This window comes from Chlorocebus sabaeus, chromosome 21 (genome assembly GCF_047675955.1).
Source record: "Chlorocebus sabaeus isolate Y175 chromosome 21, mChlSab1.0.hap1, whole genome shotgun sequence".
Lineage (NCBI taxonomy): Eukaryota > Metazoa > Chordata > Mammalia > Primates > Cercopithecidae > Chlorocebus > Chlorocebus sabaeus.
In genome coordinates, this window is record NC_132924.1 from 28,216,721 (window position 1) to 28,233,941 (window position 17,221).

The 17,221-nt window shown below is 37.5% G+C and overlaps 1 protein-coding gene across 15 annotated transcripts in view; it reads right to left on the reverse strand.

Annotated features, from left to right (window-relative positions):
- The window catches only part of BBS9 (Bardet-Biedl syndrome 9), a 557,785-nt gene that overhangs the window by 89,713 nt on the left and 450,851 nt on the right, over positions 1-17,221 (reverse strand). For all 15 annotated transcript variants that reach the window (XM_073008978.1, XM_073008977.1, XM_007981645.3 and 12 more), the window contains one exon: positions 15,909-16,091. In XM_073008978.1, coding sequence (XP_072865079.1) covers positions 15,909-16,091 — 183 coding nt within the window. The remainder of the gene's footprint in view (positions 1-15,908; positions 16,092-17,221) is intronic.

Consider the following 17,221-nt stretch of genomic DNA (forward strand, 5'->3'; position numbering starts at 1 on the left):
TAAATGGAAACAATCTATTGGACTTTTGGAATTCTCCGTATCTTTGTCACAACTCACAAGCAGTAAAAATTTAATTGAGATTTCAACCAAAAGTAGACCAGTGTGCAGGTTTATCCACACCATTTTGTGGAAAATCAAGCACACTGCATCCTATTGGATGAAATGGATGAAAATCTAAAACCTCTTTAACAAATGTAAGCTAAGAGACCTTCAGAGAGTTCGGCTGCGGTGCAAGCAGAAAGCACAAAGTTGCTGCAAACCAACCCATTCTGATCCCTTTTGTAAGCTTATGTTTTCCCAGGAACATTTATATTTGACCTGTACTCCCATTCCAACCCCAAATTCTTTAGATGGAGGAACACAAAGTAGATTACCTGAAGTATTATAAAATGTGATCCTGGATGGAGATCATCAGTTTTAAAACAAAGCGAAACACTAATGATGTCTGATGGAGCCAGTCACCTTGACTAAGCATCAAAGTTTAGTTCAAGCAAAAGTTTCCAGCTACCTGCACTACTCAGAAGCAACTTACAAAAGAAAATTAAAGGCTGGAAAATCAAATTGATAACACAATTCCAGGGGAAAGCTGTTTCTGGTGGTGGTAAATTACATCACTTGGACCAGATTTCCCAGTGAGAACAACTGGAAAAGAACATATAAAAATCATTCCTTTGAAGGCACAGGAAAGCTAACATCATAGTGATAAATTACCGGGTCAAGATCCATGGGACAATGGAGGCCCAAGAAAGACGAGCCCTGAGTTTAAGGCTGCCTTTTCCTCTGCGGTCGTTAGCTATGTGGCCTGCAACACTGAGCCTTCACTTATTCACCATCTCACACTATGACTTGCACTTATTTATATATTTCCAGAAAAGCGGAAGTATGGGCCATGAAAGTACATTGGTTTAGAAGTCAGAAGACCTAGACTGTGGCTTTATGTCTCTGGGAAAATTTAAGCTTTAAACATAAGCTTAATGTCTCTGGGAAAATTATTTTAGTTCTCTGTATCTCAGTTCCCTCATCAGTAAAAAACCAGGACAGTATTTCCCCTGCCAGGTGCTTACTAAGATTTAATGAGACATATTTAGCAAATGCAGGTAGTTAATCCCATACCAATATTCTTACTTGTGAGAGTTCTCCCTAAAGGTTATCTTTTCTTTGCAGGTTCACTTGAATAACAGCAGCAGAAATAGCAGCAACAGCAACAGAAGTAAAAACTATTTTGGGGCTGGGCGCAGTGGCTCACACCTGTAATCCCAGCACCTTGGGAGGCCGAGGCAGGTGGATCACAAGGTCAGAAGTTCGAGACCAGTCTGGCCAAGATGGTGAAATCATGTTTTGTATTTTGTAAAAATATAAAAATTAGTTGGACGCGGTGGCAGCACCTGTAATCCCAGCTACTCGGGAGGCTGAGGCAGGAGAATCACTTGAATCCAGGAGGCGGAGGTTGTAGTGAGCTGAGATCGCGTCACTGCACTCTACAACAGAGCAAGACTCCATCAAAAAAAAAAAAAAAAAAAAAAACTATTTTAGACCTCTTATGTGCTGAGAATCTTACAAATACTATTTCAATTAATTATCTCAACTACCCTATGAGGGGGTATTATAACTTCCAACTGAGGATTTAGATTTAAGGTACTTCACTGAAAATGTCATAATTATTAAAAGTGGGAGTTGTAATATAATCCAGGACTATATCGCTGTAAATACCACACTTGACCACTGTGGCCCAGAGCCCTTATTTCCCATTTCGTTATGTTTATCTTTCAATCTGTTATCATTAGGTCTGCTTAGGCTCCTTTTACTTTACTGGGCTTCAGAAATGACTTCTTCCCCTAGAAGATTCATGGTCATAATTAACATATGCACAGACCCAAAATTTAAATCAGCTTCTTTATCCAAATGAATAATCTGCATATAATTCAATGAGATTTTACTGCATTAAAAAAAAAAAAAAAAAAAAAAAAGCACAATGCTCTGTGCCAGTTTGGTTAGGTCAAACTTTTACAAGAGTCCACCAAAGCTTTAAGCACCTTCAGAGACTACGGTAACTGACATATGGTTATAGCCTTTGGACACCATGGCTCCTGAAAACGTAACAATGGTCAGACATGATTCTAAGGAGTCTGAAGTACAAACACTCATTGCAGGCACTCATCATTGAGAATACTTGGAGCAGCCACTCCTATTATCAAGACATACAACACAATGGGTCACATAAGACTCCTCAAGTGCCCACATATTTGACAGAGTCTGGGAAAACTTTTATTGCCACCTAGGACAAGAGAAGAACCATATGAGTAAGCTAAAGGTATCAACTCCTCTCCTGACAATGATGTGTTCTTAACAATCTCAAAGAACAAGGAATAACTGAACTCAGGGAAAAAAGTGTCTAAAAATACATGAAACCACAGATTTAAGTGAAAAGCAGTACAGGTTTCTTTTCTTTCTTTTTTTCTCTCCTCCCTTTAATTACTTTGAATTTTTCAGGACCACCCAGAAACCACTATTTTAAGACATGGTTATTTATTTCTCTCTTGATCAGGACCGCCAATGGATATGAAACAGCTCAAGAAGGTCCACATGCTAGATTTCTATTTCTATTTTGTTCCAATAGAAATCAAGTCTGGAGGAAAAAAAATATTTAGAATTGCATCTGGAATGACAGAGCTGCACATCATTCAACATTAGTGTCATTTTTCACAGTTATCAAGCTAAGATAACAGCAGGGGAGCAGCACAAATCTCAAAACTGTAGAGTAATGGTGATGAAGTAGTATGTTTATCCACACATTCATCCTAATTTTAAATATCGTTGTCTATAAATAGTTTAAATTTGAGTCTATACAGTCATTTATTTTAAAAGTATTTATTTAGAGCCAACTAGTACAAGACACACTAAATACTGTGGGGTTTTTTTTCCAAAAAGGTGAATCAGATATGGATCCAACCTTAAAGTAGCTTACACTCAAGTGATAATATAAGAATATATACAAAAATATAATGATAGAGAAAATGGAATATACTTAGAGAGGTAAAGTGCTTTAGTGACTATTTGTTTTAGCTCTCATGCCCTAGCCCCCATCCTAGAACAATATGAAGAATTATTTGTCAAATAAAAGTTATTCAGACAGAAAGGTCTATACAATAATGTAAATATAAATAATATAAAACTTTCCCAACAGTTTTGTACAAAAATTAATTATATAGCTTGAGTTTGTTTTAGTGTTATATGAAGCAAGCCACAAGTTGATTAAATTTGCCAGCATTTTCTGGTATAGGCTTAAGCACAGGCACATATAACTATAAAATATAAATCTACATTTATCCTTGTGAAATAGATTGGAGAAGAGTAAAAATTCACTTTGATCACTTGGTCCAAAGTTACTCCATTGAGTCAGACTGTTCATTTTTGTGAGGCCCCTTAATTTGGGTTCAAATCTTGCCTCTGTTATTTTCTAGATGTGTGGCCTTGGACTTATTTCCTCCTCTATAAATTGGAACAAAGATAAAAGCACAAGTAGTTGACTTGAGAGCCGAGCCAAGAAGCGCCAATGGGGAGTGGCGAAGTGTGATGAACAGTGGAGAAAAAGCAATAATAAATAAATAAATAAATAAATAAATAAATAAATAAATAAATCTGGCTGGTGCTCACTCCTGCCAGAGAACTCTGGGGGATGGTGTATAACATAACTCTCACAGTTACCCGCATAAAGGATGAGGGAACCTGGGTATTAATCTACTAAGTCTATCAGTCATTGGCTGAGCATGGTGGCTATGTAGCCTCTGCCAAACAGGGATAGTCCTCAGGCAAAAACTGCAGGTGTTGAGCAGGTGGAAGCATTCAGGAATGGTGAGAGGTTAAGAGATAGGTATGGGACGTGCACAGCATGTGCTACCACTGCCTACTTCAAAGGGGCATAGTGAGGATTAAATGAAATAACAGATGAAAAGTCCTTGATCAATGCCTAGCCCATAATAATGCTCAATAAAAGTTAATTTTCTTACATTCCTTGGCATATCTTATTTGGGTGTGTGCTTAACTCTTCTCCCATTTTCTTTACAAAATAGAGAAATTTAGTTAGTGAAGTTCACTGGACTTAGTTCTAAGACTGCTAACCAGTGTTTACGACCTTGAATTCAGACCCAATAGGTTAGAAAGGAACTAACAACTGCTGTTAAACAATACAAGTTAGATTTTTATTTCTCAGGCAGCTGGGGAGTTTCACCATTCCAAATGCAAGAAATGAAACATATTCCTGTTAACACTGTTAGTGACTTCACCCATAAATTCTTATTCATTGCTGTGGGTGAGAAGATCTGTGTTCACTCAGTTCTCACAAACTACTTATCAGTGAGATCTTAACCTAAATTTCCTATGTTATGCAATAGACCACATTTAAAATGATACCAATAGATACTCAATCTTCATTACTTCTCACTGTTTATACATGGCTTTCTCTTCAAAAAGCAACAACTGGTAAGACTTTCCCTATTTACTGTATATGAAATGTGCTTCCAGTCAAAAACACCTACTCCAAGATGGGAAGTCATGGACTTGCCTTTTTCTATGACTTCCTATGCCCAATTCAAACCACTCACAAATTCCCTCTTAATAAAAAAGACTACAATGATCATTTCTTTACTCTGTGCTTACAAACATGCTCCATCAATTTTTTTTTTTTTTTTTTTTTTTTTTTTTTTGAGATGAAGTCTTGCTGTGTCACCCACGCTGGAGTGCAGTGGCACGATTTTGGTTCACTGCAACCTCTGACCCCCGGGTTCAAGTCATTCTCCTGCCTCAGCCTCCCCATTAGCTGGGATTACAGGCACCTGTCACCGCACCCAGCTAATTTTTGTATTTTTAGTAAAGACGGGGTTTCACCATCTTGGCCAGGCTGCTCTTGAACTCCTGACCTCGTGATCCACCTGCCTCGGCCTCCCAAAGTGCTGGGATTACCAGTGTGAGCCACCGTGCCTGGCCTATGTTCCATCAATTCTAGGACATTTCTCCCCCACATCCCAGAAGTAGGATTGTGTCTTATACTCAGTGGTATATAACAACTTCTGGCTTTCAGGTTCTAGTCATGCTATAGTTTTCATTGCCTGAGTATGTACAGCCTTTATGTTAGCAGTCCATATCATGTCATGTCCACTGACTTGTGTGCAATGTGAATACTCCTCATTGAATTAATTACCATTTAAATTATCTTTTAAAACTACACCATGACTTATCATTGAGCAAAAAAGTTACTGTGTGCACAGAAAGGTATGGAAATAGTGTAGTTAGAAGTATAAAGTTGAACTGAGTGAGGCAAACATTCATGACTGAAGAATGACAGCAATTTCATATTTTCTCACAAAGCAAAAGCTAAGCTATAAGCTTTCCAGGATGTGAGACAAGAAAATACACCCAGATAGAATAAACTGTGTTATGTTTTGTTATGGAAAGACAGGCACAGAGATCACTATCCTATGTCAAGGTCAAGCAATACAACCAAGGTCAGGAAAAAAAACTGGCAAATCCCTGAAACAGATGTGGTTTAATTAATTAATGTATCATGTAGGACTATTGTTAGAGCATTAAACATCAATTTGCCTAAAATTTCTTGCTGACTTTGGACAGAGGCCGCTTAACTTCAGGCAACATACAGTTCAACTGAGGAGGAAAAATGAAGTTTTGAGTTTAGTCAAAAAGGAAAGTTTTTGAAAGGATGTAAGAGGCTCAGAAAAAAGAAATCATGAAGGCAACAGTGGCACACTCAAGAAATGCTGCGTGAACAACGCTCCTTGTAGTATACAGGACAATGCTACATGGAAAAACACAGCAATGAGCTGTAGTTTAATGACCTGTCATGATTTAGGGGAATCAAACTTTGAATGTGAAGAAGTTTCAGGGATACCTTACTCAATTTATGTTGCTTGTATCTTTCTTCTTATTGAGGCACAAGAGTAACATATGATAAAATTTATGTCTAAATACGTCTAAGAGAGCTCTTTCAATAATAAAAAAATTTAAGTGATAAAACTATTATGTCATAGTTTAATTGGCAGTGTTTTTTTTCCCCCTGATTCATTCAAAAAGCAATGCCATAACTTAGAGTAGATGGCATCTTATTGTTGAAATACAGTGGCAATAATAACTACCAATTCTTGGATGCCTGTCACATGCCAGGCACCACCATTATTTGGCACTGCATGTGCATTACCTCAATTAGTCCTTACAAAGCCTTAAGATGTATATATAGAGTGTCCTCGTGAAACCTGCACACCTTTGAAAAGTCGGTGCCAAATGAGGTCATGCACCTAATGCAGTTTTTACAGCATTTAGCAACACTGTATTATTATTGTTGTTATTATTATTGTCTTCCAAAGGATATCAATAATTAAGCACCAAAACCCTGAATCTGAAATCATAGTGAAGATACCCCAGGGAAATTCAATGTGTAGTTTAACTCATTGAGAACAAACCATTTTTAGTTACTTTGTGTAAGCAATATAATTTGGATATATATTTGCATATCTTATTGAAGGAGAAAAAATTTATTATATATTTTTCTCACTCGATGTTTATTATGTTACAGTAAATCATTTACAGTACCCAAAGGTAACAAAGGCTGGATTCCATTATTTAACTTTTTTAAAATACAGGAAATTCCCTCTGCAACAGCTCCCATCCTAACCCTGTGAAAGGGGTGAGCCTGTGGTTCTGAGCTCCTCAGAAACGGCCATTTCCTCACTCTGTGCAGACGGTGTTTTCCATCAAACTCCAGTTACCCCTTGATGAGAAAGGTACTAAAGAACCACATTCATTAACTTTCTTAATATCATGTTCCCCTTCTGTACCGTTTGTTTACTGGTTCAGTAAAAATATAAAAAGAAAGCAACCTGAAATCAAATCCGAATGGCCACTCTCACCTCTCCAAAGCAGAACCAGTCCTTGGGGAATAGTCTAGTTCACCACTGTACAGATAAGGAAACCAATACTCTGTGAGTTCCACCACTTTCTAAGGACACAAAGCTAGTTAAGTATTTGTTCCAAAAGGGATTTGAACCCACAGTCTGACCTAATTCTGTTCAACTGATATGCCACAGTTTATATTTTTCAACTATTAGCTTTTAGGTTGCTTTCAGTGCTTCATAATTCTAAATGTAAACATTATGGTACCAAATGGATTTTAGTTTACTGCTTTTAGTGCATTAAGTTAGATGACTGATGCCAAGTATAAGATTTGTTTTATGACTGACATTTTCTTAGAGGACTCTCAGGAAAGACCATATCAGAAATAAGTGGGTATGTCTATTTCACCATATGTCTGTCAGCACTATATAGTAACAAATTTGGCTAAATCAATATAGGTGAAGGGTACCTAACAGTTGCTTTCACTTGCATATATTCCTCACTGCTAAGATTGGAAATTTTTGTGTATACTGACTTGAATTGTGAGGATATGTGAATGAACATATATATGAATATTTATTTATGGTGGTTTGACTATAATCTATCTATATCTTTTAATATCTGTACAGAAGAGACCAGGTTTTGCTCTTATAAAACCCAAAAATATTTGAAGCATCTTAGAAAAAGGGGAGGGGTGTGGAAACAGAGGTAGTACACTTCCTTTTCAAAAACTGATTAAAAACTACACAGTTGTTAGACAAGCATCTGTAATTATGTGAGACATTATGAAAATAAATGGAGTATCAAGCAATACTTGTATACAACTATATGTTTAATTGCTTTAATTCTGTGGGGATGTAGAAGAAGATTTCCTTATATTTATTAGAATATACGACAAGTACAGAAAATAATTTTAGAGTATTTAATGAGAAATAAATTGTATCACACCCTCCAAGTGAAATTCACAAGAGAATGGGAAGCCAGAATAAAGAGGGAGGAAATGAACATTGATTTACTTCTTAAAGAGAATATATGGAAGGGTAGAGAGAGGACATGATTTTAAGTGAAGAAAAAAATCCCTCTTCACTCTGGCTTGATGGAAGAAGCTATGTACCCATGGTTCACCTTTCCCAGAATGAAGCGGGTAGCCGGGGAGTCACACAAAATGAGCTTTAGAAATCAGATATGGTAGAGCCAAGTGACTGAAGGTCCTCAATGCCTGGCACTGGAGTTCAATCTGAACAGGGGCCAAAAGAGCCATGTCAAGTGTGTACACAGCTGTGTGATGGGAGAGCACTGGGCTGTGAGTCCAGCAAAGATGTGGGGGGCACACCAATGCAGAGACACGGGCAAAAAGGGTACTTTGGATGCCAACACAGAAGGTTTTCAGGTGCAAAAACAGGGCCTGAGCCAAGGGGCTTTTCCAGAAAGATTTCCAAATGAACAACAGCGGGCCAGGGAGATGAACTGAACACAGAGATGCAGGGAGACACAGAGCCACATGTTGTGGTCCACAGCACAGAGGGCGTGCTGCTTTTAAAGGAAGGAAGGCCAGCAATTTCCATGTATATGTTTCTAAAACAATGTACTGTCACAGAAATGTTAAAATAATCTCTTTGTAATTAGTAGACTCAAACTAGGTCAGGGAAAGGTATTTTAAGAAAACTGAATTAATATAAACACATCTCTAGCCAGGAATAAAATTGGTAAGCAATTTGAAGTTGATGATGATCACTATTTTCCTCACTGTGATTGTTTGAATTTAATTATTACACTATTCACATTTAAATCCTACTTTATTTCACGGAGGATTTGAAAAGGCATACAGAGAAAGCGACACTTCAATTAACGCTTTACTTGGTTATTTAGTCTCCTTATTTTAAAATGCATAAATAGCAAATGTGTCCATTAAAGCACCCTTCAATATTTGATGTAACGAAAGTTTTTAAAATTACACATCACAACTTGTACATTGTATTCTTGACTTCTATCCTATACTATATTCTACAGTACTTCAACTATTTCACTTTTTCAAAACAGCAAGAAAACCATCAAAAAGGCTCTAAGATATACTCAAGTGTAGTGAGACAGAATATTATACAATTAAGTAATATCAGTTGCATCTCACTAGCAGCAACACAGGGTATGTGGACATTATAACATGAAACTAGTTCTTTTATGTTTATCTTGCTGGCTAAGATCATGGGAATTACCAAAATATTTACTTTTTGCACTATGTTCCCATAGACAGTTATAATTGGGATGATACTTTAACAGTCACAAAGGCAGACTTAATACTGACACCAGACTTCCTCCTTTTGTTTGCCTTTTAAGAAGAGGTCATTAATAATGGCAATGATTAGCCATTGCAGTCATCACTCAACCCAGACAGCAAGCACAATGGCCCTTACATCAAATCTGACCTATGACGTAAAAGTCTCTCAACTTTGTAAGCGAGCTTTGATAATTCCCTCCACACAATAGCATTTCCTATTATAAACATCTGTTTTCTCACATGAACCATGCTGAACATGTTAAAAATAAGTTTCTCTTTCCATATCAGTTTGTAAAAGGGATAATCAATCAAGAAATAAGGCTGAAGGCCCAAGTCTCCTTCCCCCACTGATGTAAATTTCCATCCTAACTTTCCCAGGGGATTTTTAAGTTCAGCACTAGGGAAGGTAACTATTAAACCCTTAAGAACACAGTAAAGCTTTCCTTCTTCAAATTATAGATAATATCTACTAAAGACATTGAATGTACTTTAAAAGAAAAGAAATAGTCAGGCATAATGCTAAACAACGTGCTAAACAATTCCTTCCAACTCTAGGATTCTACGACATCAGGTCCCCAAACCAGTGAACTATTGCTCTTTTCATTAGAGATTCCTCTGGAGTCAGGTGAGCATAAATGAATATTAGAACAGACGTCTGATACAGGCAGTTTGGAAATATCAATACTGCTCCTCCTTGTTCGCTTGCCATAAGCTGAATGAAGAATCTTAGTCATTTAAGCTGTTTACTAAGATAATGAGAAGCAGATTTGTACAGAGATCAGGAAGGGCAAAGAGGATTCATCTACATACCAACTCCAAGTGACAGTGACCACTTAGAATGTGGTATTCAAAAGGATTCTGAGACCATGTGCAGGCTCAACAGAAAAAAATTCAACATGGTTACAATGTTTACCAAGGCCACATGGGGAATAGTAACAGCAGCACTTGTGCCAGCTTCTTGCCTCTCTTATATGCATACATCTCCCCAGAGAAGTTTCTTCTTCCTAAAAGTGTCTGGTTATTGCACATCTGAACAGGCTGAACCTAGGATACCACAAATAAGTACTGCAAATGCAAACACCATGGTATAACTTAATGTCAGTATCTTACCCTACTTTCATTAGTGTGTCAAAATGTGCTGAGGTGGTTAACTCAACTGATAAGATGTTTTTTCTCTTGATGACTGACAGTGCTATGCAACAGAACTTTCTACAATAATGGAAATGTCCTATATCTGGGCTATCCAGTGTGGTAGCCACTCATTCACATGTGGCTATTGTGTAGCTGAAATATAGCCAGTGTGTTCTTAATTTTATTTCTTTGTATTTAAATTTCACGTGGCAAGGGGCTATCATATTAGGCAGCACAGGACTAGAATGTTTGCTTGCAATGTTAAAGTAAATCCACAGAGGATTGGCTCTAAGTCTGTTTTGCTTCCTGAGGTATGCTATGTGCCTAGAACACTGCCTAAAACATAGTATGTGCTAAGATATTCACTGAATGAATAAATGAGTAAAGAGATTTGTCCTATCAGGTCATCCTGAAGTATGGATGGTTTTGCATCTTTCAGCTTCTGTGCAGCATGATTAGAGGGAGATGTGTGTAATATCACAATTAAACACTCTCTCAGACTCAAACCAGTAGCACAGCCCTCACTGGGCTTAGTAGATAAAGTATTTTCCATAGAACTTCAAGCAAACAGAGGGTCAATCGAGACACGTTTAAATTTTGCATTGAGAATTCAAATACCCTGAAATATCCCCAGCTCCTAATCTGAAAGATACGAAAACAATTTATTTTAAAATTGGCCAGTCTGATACTCTGCTGGAACATTATTTTGGATGGCACTTCTTTATCATCACAGGAAGATGGTAGGGACAATACTAGCTTATCAAACGAAACGGAGGGTAAGAGCTTTTTTAGGAGACACCAAATAGAACATTTAATGTTCTTCTATAATGAAAAGGGGTATCCCTACAAAAAGACATCTGGCACATATAACTTTGAGCACCTTTAAAAATTTACTTATAACAGTCTGCAATACCAGCATTTATTTGCCCCAAAATAGTATTGAGGAGTGACAAAAATGGAAAGGCATTATTAAAGAGACAGATCACAGACAACGATTAATTCTGCTCCAAATGAAGCGGCATTTTAAACACAATACTGTCAATATAGAGTGGAGAACGTTACTTTTCATTAGCAATAGCACATTCTAAATATTTTTGCATTGTGAACCTGATGTCATTAGAGAGAAAATACCCAGAGTTGGCTATTGCATTTGGCTGCCTTTTAACACATGCCATCAAAATAACAACAAATCATTACACAGTGCTGTCTGAAACATAAACAAAACATCTTCTGAGCACTTTCTTTCACCTCTCAATACTTGTGGGGACATGTGACCTTGAGCTGAGAGGTTCTTCTGAAAATGCTGTCCACATGTCTAAAGCTTTCCCCCTCACATGTGTACTCTGCCATCCACCCTCAACCAAACCATCTAAATTACATTCAGATTTTTGTGGTATCATAATAACTTCAATATGGGATATATTTTCAACATTCTGGTAAGAGAGTCCTTTCTTCCCTGCCTCACCCTTCTTCCAAGTTATTTCAGGTTTGCATATTTCATTTTCACATCTCAGTGGGATACCCATCATATAGCATTTATTTGTGAGGTCTAAAGGCATAATGTGGGGGATTGTGAACTAGCATGTCAAAACCACATACTGCATGCGTATGTCTTAAAGAATGAAAAAGGATTCCTTTTTTCTCAAGATGTATAAGCTGTCTCAACAGTATAAGTCCAAAGCGAATACCACAACCTAATTAAAGATGAAGAGCATAACAAGCAGTATTAAAATGTCTTTTTTGATTCATTCTTCTCCAAGTTATGTTTTTATCAAATGTCTTGTCTCATTAATGACTCCAAAGACATAATGAGTATACATACCTTCTAATCTCACCAAATTCAGAAGAGAGTTGAAAGAATTTTCTTCTACATGTTTTGGGGGCTATGACAGTGGAGAATGTACAGGCAGGGTAGAAAGGGACTTTCACGAGAGACTGAGTCCATTCACCTGCCTATAGGGATAAGCATGCTTACATATTCCCAGATGAATAAGACCTTTTAAAGATCTCTCAAGTAAGAAATACCACAATCTCTTCTGGGTACCAATTCCTACATTTAGAATATTTATTTCTAGGAAGGTCTTCCTTTGAGTTTAACCATGCTTCAGGGCCAGCTTCATGAGCATTCAAGCTCTGCAGTCACAAAGGGGCTCATGCTCAGAAGGACCACCTACCAGCCCTGCCTGGCTTAATGTTTTGTTGTCACCATCTTGAAATTTTTAATAATTTTACCTCTGAACTTGTGTTTCCTAAATGAACTATGATGGAGCAATGAAGCACATGTATGAAAAGGGAAGATATATGCAGTGTGCATGCCCCCTTTCTCCTTTCTGCCTCATTCACATGTAGCCCCATGAGCTCTGAATTCCTGTGGCCCCGTGATGAATAGGGGTTCAGGGAGACTCAAAGCAACTCAAAGGACGGCATGTTATGTCTAGACTGATTAAGTGGGGACACTGGTAGCCCTGAGAGGCTTTCCATGAGAACCAGACACATTTTGAATAAAGAAGGAAGGCAACAGAGTTCAAAGCAACAGGAATGACTGAAGAAGCCCATTGTATCTTTTCTTACTCCTGTTACTTCCCCTCTATTACCGAGTCACTTACAGTGAAAATGATAACATAGAAGGAAACAAAAAGAGTGACACATAGTTCCTTTCCCTTTCAGTTCTTCCTTTCTCATCAGTAAGCTGAAGGTAGAGAGCACAGGAAGATAGGCACACATCAACAAATGAAATAAAAAGTTAAGTCTGGTGATTCTACAGTTCTATAAGAACAAAACATATGTGTAAGTACAAGCTACAAAATATAAATTGTGTAATTTTGTTGATTCTGCATATGAGTCTAATGCTGTCATATTTGTATTTCAAAGAGGCACTGCACATTACAAAGACCAATGGTAAAATTCACACTAACAATTTAAATTTTTAATTTTTCTTACTTAGAACATAAAATAGCAAATAAAAAAGGCCATGACAAGTCAGGAGAGACACCGCAGAAAGAAAAATGCTTTGTTTTTAGTACCTGTTTTAACAGCACTTTAGCACCTTTTCCCCTACTTTTTGAACAAGGAGGTCTGTGTTTTCATTATGCACTAAGCCCTAAAAATTACGTAGCTGGCCCTGACTCGCTTCCTCATGCTCCAGATTACATCCACTGCATCTATTCTTCGAGGTCACCATTTGTTAGTTTTCACCCTTTCCTTCATTCATCTACACCACGAACATTGACTGCTCTGTGCTCAGGCACTGTGCCAGGTACTGAGGACACAAAAAGGAGTAAGATATTATCATTCCCCTTAAGTGTAGTTGTGAAGATGGACAAATAACCATGGAAAGTTAATAAGACTGGGCCAGGTGTGATGGTTCATGCCTTGTAATCCCAGCACTTTCGGAGGCCGAGGCAGGTGGATCACTTGAGGTCAGGATTTCAAGAACAGCCTGGCCAACACGGTAAAACTCTGTCTCTACAAAAAATACAAAAAATTAGTTGGGCATGGTGGCATGTGCCTGTAATCCCAGCTACTCGGGAGGCTGAGGCAGGAGAATCGCTTGAACCCAGGAGGCGGAAGTTGCGGTGAGCTGAGATCGCACCATTGCACTCCAATCTGGGCAACAGAGCAAGACTCTGTCTAAAACACACACACACACACACACACACACACACAAAACTGATCATGCATGACTTTAGTGAGGACAACAAATAATAAACATAAAATATACAAATCACTTCTAGTAATGATTGCTAACCTTTAGCACTCTATTTAATTATCTCATTTACTTCCTATTACAACTTATTGGGTAGGTCCTATTATTGTTTCCATCTTACAGCTACAGAAGAGAGATTTAGAACAGTTAAGAAATTGAACCACAGTGATTTTGTCACTAAGTGATGGAACCAATAAATGAAGTCACCCAAACCTGTTTGACTACGAAATCTGAGTTCATAAGTGACAGCTATCATTCTTATTAATATAATCCTAACCATTATTTATTCTCTAGTATTACAGTTGTGTCTCCATTTCTAGTTTCTCAAAGGTCAATTTTAGTTGCAATTTTGTCAATCAACTTATATCATTCACCACTAAACAAAAATGTGTATTTTTTTTTTTTCTTTTTTTTTTTTTTTTTTGAGGTATAGTCTAGATGGGTCCCCAGTCTGGAGTGCAGTAGTGCGATATCAGCTCACTGCAACCTCCGCCTCCCAGGTTCAAGCGATTCTCCTGCCTCAGTCTCCTGAGTAGCTGGGATTACAGGCATGTGCCACCACGTCCAGCTAATTTTGTATTTTCAGTAGAGATGAGGTTTCCCCATGTTGGTCAGGCTGGTCTCAAACTCCCGACCTCAGGTGATCCACCCACCTCGGCCTCCCAAAGTGCTGAGATTACAGGCTTGAGCCACCATGCCCAGCCCAAAAATGTATACTCTAACTTTTTCCAATTTACTTATTAACAGTTTGGTTAGCACATAAAATATAGCTTCTTCTTTTTCTTTTTTTAATCTGACAATCATCTGACCTAACTGTAGAAAATTCAATTCAGCTAATAAAACTGTGGTTTTGAAAATTACATTCATGATCTTGTTCACTAAAATATAGGCAGACAGACCTGTGTCCAAATCCTGGCTCTACAGCCAGGGTTTCAGAAAAGTACTTAACTCTTAAAGCCTAAATTTTCCCATAGGTAAAATGGGGATGGAAACAGTACTTTAACTACCTCATTGGCCTATGCTTAAGAGTAAATAATTCTTACAAAACACTTAAAATAACACCTGGGACCTAATAACCACTCAAAAATTGTTAGTTTTACTATTACTATTTTTAGTTCTCAAATCTAGGTTTTAAAATGGATTTGAAATGATTTCCCCTTGAAATGTTTTCCTCCAATACAAAGAACTAAGTTCAAGGGTCTCGTAATTTCCGAGACATGTATTTTTTTTTTTGGTAAATAAAAGCACACAAAAAGTCCCCCAGAATGGCCCATGGTGGTCACATATACCTCTACAATTCAAAGGATCTCAGATGTTTTAATTTAAATAATCCTTTCCTGAAAATGCCAAATACTACCCTCATTTTTTCTCTTTTCAATCTAAACTGCCTATTCTAGGATTAAGGGTAAAACAGTTTATAAACTACACATAAAGAACTCTATAAATGTAAGGAACTATTCACATCAGTTTTAGCGAGGCTATCTCCATTCTCTCTAACCTTTGAAGTGACACTTAAATTTAAGAAGGTTGAGCAAATTAAAATGGCCGAAGTGTTTTCTCTGGCGAAAAAGGAAAGGATTAGCTAATCTGAAGGTTACTGCCGTCATCGAGACTGTCAAATGACTGTTTCCCTGGCCTCTAAGTGATTGAAGAACACATAAAAAGTAGACTGGACCACATAAAAATTGACTATATACATATTCTTAAAATAGCTCTACAGAAAAAGGCCTTTGTTTGACATTTGTATTATGGTTTAAAGAGAAGGAAAACAGCATTTTTGTAAAAAATCAAACCCTTATTTGATACCTTAGAAAACCTGATAGCCATGTGATATCTTCCTAAAACTGAAACTTCAATAATGCTGGCTGTTCCCACCATAGGCTTTCAGGTCCTTACCAATTCTTGAGTGTCTTCTTGTAGCGGCAGAAATGCCGCTTCCAGAATCGCAACCTGGTCAGCACTAAGCTTCTGCCACAGCCCGATCAGCAGAATCACCAAATGGGTGGCACTCTTCAGCCTGGTGAATGACTGGAACAGATTGCCTTGGTTTTCCTCCACTGCATCTGCTAGAGCGATTACCTGCAGATATTACAAACTTTGGTTAGGGATAATTTCACAATTCTTGAGCCCTCAACAAATTACGTCTGGCACACTTTTGTTTTTCTTTAACACAACTTGATGAACTTTGTCTTCCACAAACACAAGTTATGTTGAGTAATAAAAGAGTTATCATTCATCTGCTCACTTCCTTCTTTAAAAAAAAAATGCCCACAGTAATTCCAAATCCATATGGCCAGAAGTGGAAAATATCCACGAAATAAGCTTAGCAGGGACAGGGTTCAGTGTCTGCTTTGCCATCTATTGACCTTCTTCAATATATGGTAATATAAGTAACCTCTAATAAAGTTATCACAGTCTTTATTACCAGCCACATAGATTAATCAGTTTAAACATTCTCAGAAGAATAATTGCATTTGCCTTGTAGTTCAAAATAACTTCATTACACTTTTTTCAGAACATTGTCTTCCTCTAATATTAGTCTTTAGATGCTACATGGTAATGGGATATCTAATATTTCTTTATTATATTTAAAAGGTAGATAATGTTCAAACATTTGACCAGTTGAGTAATGTCATTTTTAACATAAATGTCAGGCACCAGCCCACAGGGACCTGAAAGAAAAAAAAAAAGTTCAGGGTGTGTTAGCTTTTCAATGCCAAATCTACTTAGGATAAAATTGGCAGGAGTGAGTAGAATTGACTTTTTTTCATCCTTTTGAATAATCCTGTGGAAAAAAGAACTAAAGCAACAATTGGATGAAACATTCAAAACTGCCCATTGGTGTTTTATTTTAGTTTAATGTCTTGGTGAATTCTGTGCTCATTAAAAGTAATGAACTGACTGCCGCAGAGGCTCAAGGCGTCTGACAGTCCCCAGAACAGCATTAGTAAAAGCAAGGGCCATATGAGCTCCTTTCTACAAGCCCCCACCAGCTTGGGAGACCAGAGTTCAGATGAGTCTCAGAAGTTTGGTGCAGATGATCCATTTGGTGATATTTCATGGTTTATTGACATGGGCTCAAAGGGCTTGTTAAAAAATCATCATTCAAACAAGTAGAATGTACAGCTGTGTGGTCTCCCAAATTCCATGTTGGGAGAGGGGCTGTACAGAAACAGACCTCAGAGTGTCTCGGAGATACTAGAAAAGAG